General features: G+C 29.6%; 1 protein-coding gene across 3 annotated transcripts; it reads right to left on the reverse strand.

Moving 5' to 3' along the window:
- Positions 1-443: 443 nt before the first annotated feature.
- LOC107461240 (protein NPGR1) lies at positions 444-4,666 on the reverse strand. 3 transcript variants are annotated; one of them, XM_016079723.3, is made up of 6 exons: positions 4,401-4,666; positions 3,616-3,963; positions 3,251-3,509; positions 1,753-2,990; positions 1,233-1,380; positions 444-1,103 (listed from the first exon to the last, which is right to left on the reverse strand). In XM_016079723.3, the coding sequence occupies exons 2-6, from the start codon at positions 3,808-3,810 to the stop codon at positions 793-795; spliced, it is 2,151 nt and encodes a 716-aa protein (XP_015935209.1). In that variant the 5' UTR covers positions 3,811-3,963; positions 4,401-4,666; the 3' UTR covers positions 444-792. The 3 variants fall into 3 exon arrangements, with proteins under 3 accessions (XP_015935209.1, XP_015935208.1, XP_052108465.1); XM_016079722.3 differs by having other exon boundaries at positions 3,616-3,994; XM_052252505.1 differs by having other exon boundaries at positions 3,616-4,666.
- Positions 4,667-9,831: the final 5,165 nt, after the last annotated feature.

Below are 9,831 nucleotides of genomic sequence, written 5' to 3' on the forward strand. Positions count from 1 at the left end.
ATAACAAACGCTCTCTCAAACAATTGTACAATCTGTCACATTTGTTGTCTTTCTGACCAAGACATATTTTGTTTTATTGCAAAGAATTTATGGTTTAAAGGAAACAAGGACAAGATGAGAATGTAGTTTGGTGTTTTCTTTAATTTGTTTTCCCCCCCTTCCTTGATATTGAATCAACTCCTTTATCTTATTGTAAAAAATGAACGCATCAATCACTTTACCTTCTTTATCTTTCTTTGCTGATATCAACCTACCGAAAATCAAAAGTGTGATCAAATTATATTCAAAAGTGAAAGATCTCGAACATCATCATCATTATTATTATTATTATTATTATTATTATTATTATATATCAGTACTCTCACAGCAGACAATAATTTCTAAATTATAATCCAAAAAACAAACTGAAAACGTGTAGAGCTTCTTGAACTTCACACCTTCAATACCTTAAATGGGCATCAATTGGAATAATGAAGAATATCAGAGTAGCTTCCTTTCAGAATACAGAAAAAATATCAGAAAGGTGCAAAAGAAAAAAGAAACAAGCATGGGCAAGTTCAACTGTATATATGGCACCTATTGTCATTTGCCAGGAAAATCGATTTGAACAGAATAAATGTAAATTTATAGAATTGAAAAAGGTGCTAGATTAGCTATACATTTGAACAAATCATTAACAAAGTAGTGGTTAACCGTAGGATGAGTATTTATTCCATTTGGTTGCTGCTGGTGTGTTTTCTATGTTGCTCTAAGTTGAGCTCAATTTCTGGTTCCATATTTTCGATGTCTAAATTACTCGAACTTTTGGATCGGAGCCGAAAGCTTCAGTTCATATGCAGCTTGAAAGAAATCTGCTGCTTGCTGCAAGGAACCTTCGTTTTTTGAAACTAATCCAAGGTTGAACCATGCATCATGGTTTGTGGGATCCAATCGCAAAGCATTCATTAAAAAGCTTCTTACAATTGGAAGTGACTGCATACCAAGTTTCAGAAACAATTCTGCAGTTGAAACAATACTGGGAATGTAATCTGGCTCGATTGATAATGAGATCGAGAAAGAAACAAAAGCTTCCTTGTATAATGATTGAGCTTCCAATAACCTCCCTGAAATATCGTGCAGCCATAGAATTGGAGATTACTGATTTCTTAAGTGTTCATGCATGGTGATACGATCACCGTGAATATGTGTAGTAGTGAAACAAAATTAAAAACCAGAGCAGACAGAGTCCTTACCAGTAATATGCCAACTTCTTGGAGAAAAAAATTCTATTAATTGAGCTTTGTCAATACAAGACTTTGCATCAATCAATGAACCGATATGTGCATAAATAGTAGCCAAATCCTGCCAGACTTCTGTTTCCAAATTCTTCTCTTTTATTGCCTGCAAAGAGTGGTGAACAAAGTTAAGGACATTCTTCTCAAGAATTCAGGAGATGAATATAATCATTACTCCACCAGTAATAATAATAAAAGCTGTCTCTGATCATTAATTCAATCTTCCATAGCAAGCATAGACTCATCTTTGATCATTGAAAATTTTTGCATAAAAAACTGGGTCAGGGGAGGATTGAGGGAGTTACTTTTAGCTGATATTTAAAAACATCATGACTCGTCAGCATTCACTAATATCGACATAACCATCTTATTTATTTAGCAGCTTTTAATAGACAAGTGGCATCACTTCTTTTCAATCAACTTTAATGTTAGTGTATGCATGGGATGTTTCAAATTTTCCCATAAAAGTTATACACACCTCATGCCTGAATCCTATTGCTTGACCAAGTTTCTTATCTTGATGCCAATGCTCCTTTTTTCCATGAATTAATGCCAGCAAGATTCTGTAGGTCTCTACTGCTTGTTTTGGTTTCTGCTGAGCAATTTGAAGTACTGCTTTCAATCTGAGAAGTTCTAGCTGATCCATCCTCCCAGCCTCGTCCAAAGCAAAATCAACTATAGTTTCAGCATCCTTAAATCGTTGCTGTGCGGATACTATAAGTGCTAACAGCTGCCAACCTCTCCCTGAGCTGCCAACTGTCATGTCTGAGTACATCATCATGTTGTCAAAAGCCACATCCAGATTCCTTTGCTTCGCATTTTCTAGTCCAAGGCTGAATATAGCTTCCGGGCCACCATTTCCATTCTCCACAGCACGATTTAAAAATTTCAGAGACTCTCCTTGAAATATACTTCTTTCAGAATCCAACACAGAAATTCTAGCTGCAGCTCCATAGCACATGCCTAGAAATTTATAGCCTTGATCCAAGAAATGCTCATTTCGATGCTTGGCTAGATCGATAACCTCGCGCGAAAAGTTAATGCCTTCATGTGCATGGCTAGGATCTTGTGAACACAGTTTTGCTCCAAACAAAAATGAAGGGAAGTGAGGTCTTTGCTTTGCTTCAGAACTACCACAAGCCTTCTTCAAAAGGTTCAATGCTACTTCATTCTGTCCTGCTGCACTATAACACAGAGCAAGAAGGTACCACCTCTCAGCTCGACTATAGATCCCTGGGAGGATCTGCTCTATGTGAACTGCCAATGACTCAAACATCCCAGTAACGGAAAGAGCGAAAGTAAGGTGATCCATTATTTCAGCATCCCAGTCAATTTCCTGAATTCCCACCTTGCACATGAGTATTAATAGCAAAAGTATTGCTTCTTCGATGTTACTCTTGGGTGTTGTTGGACCCCACACTTGCAACTGAGAGGGTAGACTTACTTCAACACCACCGTAGAGTAGGGTCTTAGCTAAGTCTTTTTGCACAGCAGCCAATCTCTGATGCTCCAAATTCCAAGGCTTGATTAGAGCACGACGATATGCAGTAACAGCTTCATCTAAAAATCCTGCCTTGATCCATAAGTTTGGAAGCAACTCTAATGCTCTGTGGAACATTTCTTGCAACTTGCAATCTTCACCAATACCCTCAGGCATTCCCTTAGGAAGTGCAGATTCAACTGTATCCACAATTATTCTGCACTCCTTTGCAGCCTCTGGTAAAAGAGAAAGCATCAAAGTCACTTGAGTTGGGACCATTGGGAGGCCAAAACTCTATCTACATCTACATCTCTATAATCAACATAATATAGATACTTATATTCAATTCATTCATATAGAAGAACGTTCAAGATCCACTTCGACAAAAAATGGAAGTTCCAATATTTTACATGCAAAATCCGCACCAATTAGCAAACAGATGTTTAGTCAAACAACATACAACACATGAAAATTATGAAGGTAGTAAAAACAGTACCGATATATCGGGCAAGTTCCTGTAATGATTTTGCTTTAAGCAAAATTGCCTCAAGAAGGAGGCTTACTGAATGCAATGACATCACATTGGCAACCACAATGTCTGCCTTGGAACGTGGTTTTCTTTGCCTGGTTCTTTCAGCTATGGCTCTGACCATCCTAGGGGTCAAACCCTTGATGTCTATGCCTTGAAATACTTGAAGAGCAGCATCAAAGTTCCCTCTTTGATACTCAAGCCTCCCCAGCAAAGCCCTGGCTTCCTGAAATTCATTTGAAAATTGGAAAATCAAATTTAATGGAAAAAGAAAACAGCCCCATATAATCTAATTAAATGCTCATTTGATCAAACTGAATTTCCATTGCTACCTCATAGTTTAAGGAAAGAGCTTCTTTAAGAGTGGACTCTACTTCGTCAACTTGGGTATCATCGATTTTGGGTTCCCAATCCGCAGTCCTGGAAGAAAGTCCACCGGCTGAGAAATCCCTTGTCGCCAGAGAATCCGGTGACTGTGGCGGCGCCTCCTCCAATTTGAATTGCTCCCCGGAGCAAGCGCACAACATCTTGAAAGTGAATAACTCAAAAGAAGACCAATCCAGAGAAAAAGAACAAAAGTGTGGATCTTTTTATCCGTTGAAAAAGCGAGTCAACAACGATCAATTCTCAGCTCACGCCTTCATGATGGGGACACGCACACCTTTAATTGAGAAACACGTCTGTGCAAGCCAAAAACCAATCATCTAAATTCTGAAACTCACAAAAACAACTCAACAGTGAACACTGATTATTACATAAACAATGCCACAACCTTGTCTCGTGAAACAGTCAATAATAATATACACAAACAACAATGAGGGTTCCAGAGTAGGTTGGACTAGTAAGCATAGCACATCACAGCATTTTAATCAATACAACGGAAACGATCAAAAGCAAGGTTAGTTGTGGGTAGATAGAAGAAAAGGGGAGAGAGAGAGAGACAGAAATGAGAACATGACAGGTGCCTGAAAAACAACGAGAGAGGTCAGAGTACGAAGGAAAACAAAAAACAAAAAAAAAAGGTGAAGAAGAGAAAAAGGGTTATGATGTGCAGAAGAACACGGACGAGGTGTGAAAAGGGCGAAGACAAACAATGAGAACAAAACTTTGGACTTACCAGAGAGAAAGAGAGAGAGAGCCCATATCCCAAAGAGCTGAACTTTAGCGGTATTCGACGCCATGAAAGCTACCTTTCTCTCCCGTTTACATTGCTTACCTGCAACAAAACAGGGACCAATGCCAACCCTTATTCCTATAATCTGCACTCAACTTGTTCAAACAGATATAAATTTTACACTTCTTTTTTTTTCATTTAAATTGTTGAGCTCCTTGCTTAAGGCTCAGAAGTTGAAGTGTGCGTTGATATTGGATTGGGGATTTTCATTTTCAAAGGAATTAGCGCGTAAAGAGAGTGAACGAGTTACGAGTTTGTTAGCTTTTTTTCTGCTTCGACAAGTCAATGACTATAATTTGTGGCGGATCTGAATTTTATTTGAGGGTTAAGAACAAGTGAGTTGATTATTCGACCAAACTAAATTTAGAGTGTATTTGACAACCACGTTGAAAGAGAAAAAGCATGCTACAGCTTCTTAAACGCTTCAATTTTTGATTTAGCTAATTTTTCTCTCTATAGACACAGAAGTGATTTTGGTTACAAAACCACGTTTACAAAAAACAATAATTTCTAGCTTCTGCGTTGTACTAATTGACTTTTAACCATTAACATTTAACTTTTATTTTTCTTTTACCAACTTTATCTTTTATACATATTTTTGTATTATTTATAGAATTCTTATTATTTATATATTTTATTAATTTTTTATTTGACATTATATATTTTTATAATAATAATTTTTGTGCATTATATTTATTATTATTTTTTTATAATATAATTTATTAATTCTATTAAGTAAAATAAATTAAACAAAAAAATTAACCATAAATAATAATAATAGTAAAAAATTATAGCATATTAAACAAGAGTACTAAAATTACTAAAAATATACTATATAAAAATATATAAAAAAATATAAAAAATTAAATATATATAAAAAAATAACATTATAATTTAATGTGATGTTATTTTTAGTAATTATCTATCTAAAAATGATTTTAACTAATATTATTCAAATAATATTTATTTTATTAAAATCAATTTTAGTATAAAATTATCAAACATAAATTATGTTGACACAAACTTACTTCTACTCAAAATTAATTTTATAAAATCACTTTTATTCAAACTACGGTTTGACCAACCACAGTCCAAACACGCATTTATTTGTTAGCTTTGGTTTGTTGTTTTAAATGGGAAAGTGAAACCAAATTTGGGGAAAGTGCTTTGACACCAAAAGCCAACCTAGCAAAGCAGCTGAATAAGAAATTAGATTCATTCTTAAATGAATTTCATACTTTTGAAGTAAGCTACTCAAATTAAATCAAAATATATTTAGCCAAATGAACTCTAAACTACGAACTAACATCTACTAATTGAAGAAGGCATATCTTTTATAAAGGATAAATTTATTTTTTATTTCGAAAATAAATAAATTTTTAATTAATTAAAATATAGATAGATTTAATTAATTAATTTATAGCAGAATATAACTGATGACTTGGTGAGAGATAATAGATAGAATTATAGAAACCACGTAGCAATTAAATATTGAAAGAGAATGTATGGTTAATCTAACCCCACAGTCCCACATCCCTCTACTTTTCAGTTTTCTTTATATTGACTTTGATAATGAGTACCACATGTCCGCACAAGGTTGTTATCACCTTAGATAAATTTAGTTAGTTTAGGAACCAATTTCGTCAGCTAGGAAATTATATTTAAGAAATGTAATAAATAATAATCAATAGTCAATTTTGGTAGTGATTATTACTAAGGAAGGGAATTTTATAACAAAATAAATAATAATGAGAGGTGTAGTGGTAGTAGGCGTTCTTTCTTTTTCTTATTTTGTAGGAAGTAGAGGAGAGAATCGAATCTAGTGAAGGCTGAAAAGTGAAAAGCAGAGCGGAGGGAGTGGTCTCTTTTTGTCATCATCTGAGTCAGCGAGCGACTGAACCTCACACTCCTCTACTCCACTCACCACTGCTTCTCGCATTTTATGGGAAGAACATATCACCACGGCACCACTGATGTTTTATTTTTTTTTTTTTCAAAGTTAGAAAGGGGGCTCAAATTTATGGCACTCAGATGAATATGAAAAAATTATGTGATTTGAATTTAAATTATTAATGTCCACTAATGTTGTATTTAAACTTTAAAGGAAAAAAAGATAAATTAAATATCTAAATTGATTGAAAAAACCACCACTATTCATGTTGTATTTGTTGAGAATTACCGTGTCAAATCTAAATTTTTTTAGAATTAATTTGGATATTTATTGAAAGGAACACTATTTAGTCAAATTAATCTTTCTTCTAGTAATTAGTATATCTGTCCGTTTTTATATAGGAAAATATATGAAAATATAGAAAGTGTTTTTTGAAATTTTTAAACAAAAACATACATAATAATTATTGCTATACAAAATTTACAAAATCAATTATATCTAAAATTTAAATATTTTAATATTAAAATTAGTGAGTAATTATTTTATTTATTTTTAAAGTAAAATAATTATTCATTGATAATAATACATCATTTATAATTACATTGAAATATTTATATTAGGATCTTATTTTTCAGACTTTTTTTTAAACAATATTCGTAGTTAAATTTACAGATATTTTTTCATAATTCATGAGTAAAAACTTTTTTATTCTTTTGTTAAAATTGATCTAAGTAAATACAATTTAACATGAATTAAAATTTATATTTAAAATTTTTTTATTATCATCACAGATACTATTATGTAGAACTATTTTGTTGAAATCTACTTGAAATAGTTTTATTAAATTACTAATATGACCAATGTTACCATTGAAGCATATAAAATTATTTTGCCTTTTTTTATTTGAAGTAGTTGTATTTAGTTATTTACACATATAAAGTCTAATGTTTTTTTTATTAGTTTGAATACCTGAAAAAATATTAAAAATAAGATGAATACACAATGAAATGCACACTATGTTTGTCTTGACCAATGATAGGAAAGATTTATTTGAAGTCTCTCTTTGGTACTATCATTTTTTTTTCTCAAAAGGCAAATCTTTATTATATATCAAAAAAAATATCATGATATCATTTAAGTATTTGCTTTTTCTAAAAGCTAGCAATATTTTGTTTTTAAAAAAAGCAAAAACAAAAGTAAAAGAAATTTTTAATACTTAAATTTTTTTTAAAAGTCTATTTAAATGTAAAATAATTTTTGTTTATTAAAAAAAATTTAAAAAAATAAAAAATAAATATCTTTTTCAAAAGTCAATCCAAACTGATTCTCAATTTTTTTATCATTTTTATTATTTTTTTATTGCCAACCTTTATTTTTTTAAAGTAAAAAAGTTTTAGTCCTTTACATTATTAATTAAGTTGAAATGTCTATATATAATCGTTTTATATTAAAAAAAACTCTAAAATGAATATAATTAATTATTTATTTACTATTTAAGATCATCCTTAGAATGATAATTTGTTTCAAATGGATTGAATAAATGCAATAAAACACTTAAAACAACTTTATATAGATAGAATTTATTTATTTTTTAAATGGCCTTGATTTTTTTGTAGGAGCAAAATATCAATACTTAATTGAAAAAATAATAAAATCATATAAAATCTCCAAATCTATTCTATTATATAAAAATCGCATGTCTGCATTTAATGATAAAGCTGACGTGGCATGTTTCGGAGAGTGTTTTTGATAAAGCGTGGCATGCTTCGAATAGTGTTATCCGATTTAATTGTTTTAACTCATTCAATACAATTTATTGCACTGAATTAATTATATCAACTAATTGATTTGATTAGATATTTAAATATTTCTTTTCTTAATATAATTTGTTATAATTTATATTACTTAATTAATTATACTATATTAATTATAATTCGTTATATTAGTGAATTAGTCTTTTCATTTATAAAGTCTAAAATAAAATAAATAAATTCTTATTTATTCTAATTAAATTTATTTATATGCTATATATGAATTAACGTCTATTCGATTCTATTATATAAAAATCAGATTTCTACACTTAATGATGGAGTTGACGTGAAATTTCTACACTTAATGATAGAGCTGACGTGGCATGCTTATGAGAGTGTTTCTCGATTTATTTCTTTTAACTTATTAAATATAATTTATTATGAGATTAATTATATCAACTAATTGATTTGATTAGATATTTAAATATTACATAATAATTATAATTTATATCAATTTTTTTAATAGTATTTCTTAATTTATTTCTTTTAATATTCTGGTAGTATTTTTTAATTTATCAAATCAAATTAGGTATAAATTATGTATATTAATTGATTGATTTGATTAAATTATTAATAATTAAAATAATAAATCTATAAATAAAATAAGCAATTGAGATATTTTTAACTAATAATTAAATCAAATTAAATGATATGTATTAAGTCAGATTCAAATCATGTGAATTAAATACTAAACTAAAATATGATAATTTCTTACTTATTCAAATTAAATGCAATAAATACAAATTAATTTTGTTAGATAATGATGATTTTATGGTCTTCTATATATAGACGGCCAAACAAAATGATAAGAATCATCATTTTTATCGCTCTTGCTATTTTAATTCTTCTTTTTTTCTTTTTTTTTATAAAATTTCTTTTATAGATAAATGAGAATGTATGGATAAATAGTATTTTGTTGATTGTTTGTTTATAACTCGAAAATGTCTTAATTTAGGCATTACCGTTGCTAATAGAATTGGACGACAATGTGCTCGACATACTTGTAACTTAAGAAATCAGGTCATGTGTTCGAGGTGCACCAATGCAAACTTTTGGAGCTGTTGACTGCCGCTGAATTCATCATATAGCTGGAGCAAATTATGATATAGTGAAAAAACGTTTATACATGCATGCTATTCTTCTTTATATATGTATCCCTCTATTTTTACAATTCACATCTTTATATATTAGATTCTTTTTGACATTATTTAAATTTGATATTTTTTTCTATTTTTACGCTTCTAATCATTTTTTGTCTTAATATTTTATTCTCATCAATTTCTATATTATATTTTAGGTTAACTTTGTGGTTCAAATATAATCATTTATATTATTATTGAATGTTATGAAATTGACCTGATATTAACAATAAATAATTCAAAAAAAGATATTTTTTGGAACAATTCTCCTAAATTTAAATTGTTATGTTAAACAGATGATGATAAATATTTTTGTATTAAATCTCTTATAAAATAAACTTATAGAAATGTTATGTTATATGATATAATTTGATTATATATATTTTTTATCTTCAATCTAAATTATTTAAATTGGCATACCAATTATTTTTAAATTTAATTAAATATCTAAATATCTTACAATTTAATATAATTTAATTTATATAAATACATGATTTTTAATATTTATGTAATAAATTTTAGAGATATTTTTG

This window comes from Arachis duranensis, chromosome 8 (genome assembly GCF_000817695.3).
Source record: "Arachis duranensis cultivar V14167 chromosome 8, aradu.V14167.gnm2.J7QH, whole genome shotgun sequence".
In the NCBI taxonomy this organism is placed as follows: Eukaryota; Viridiplantae; Streptophyta; class Magnoliopsida; order Fabales; family Fabaceae; genus Arachis; species Arachis duranensis.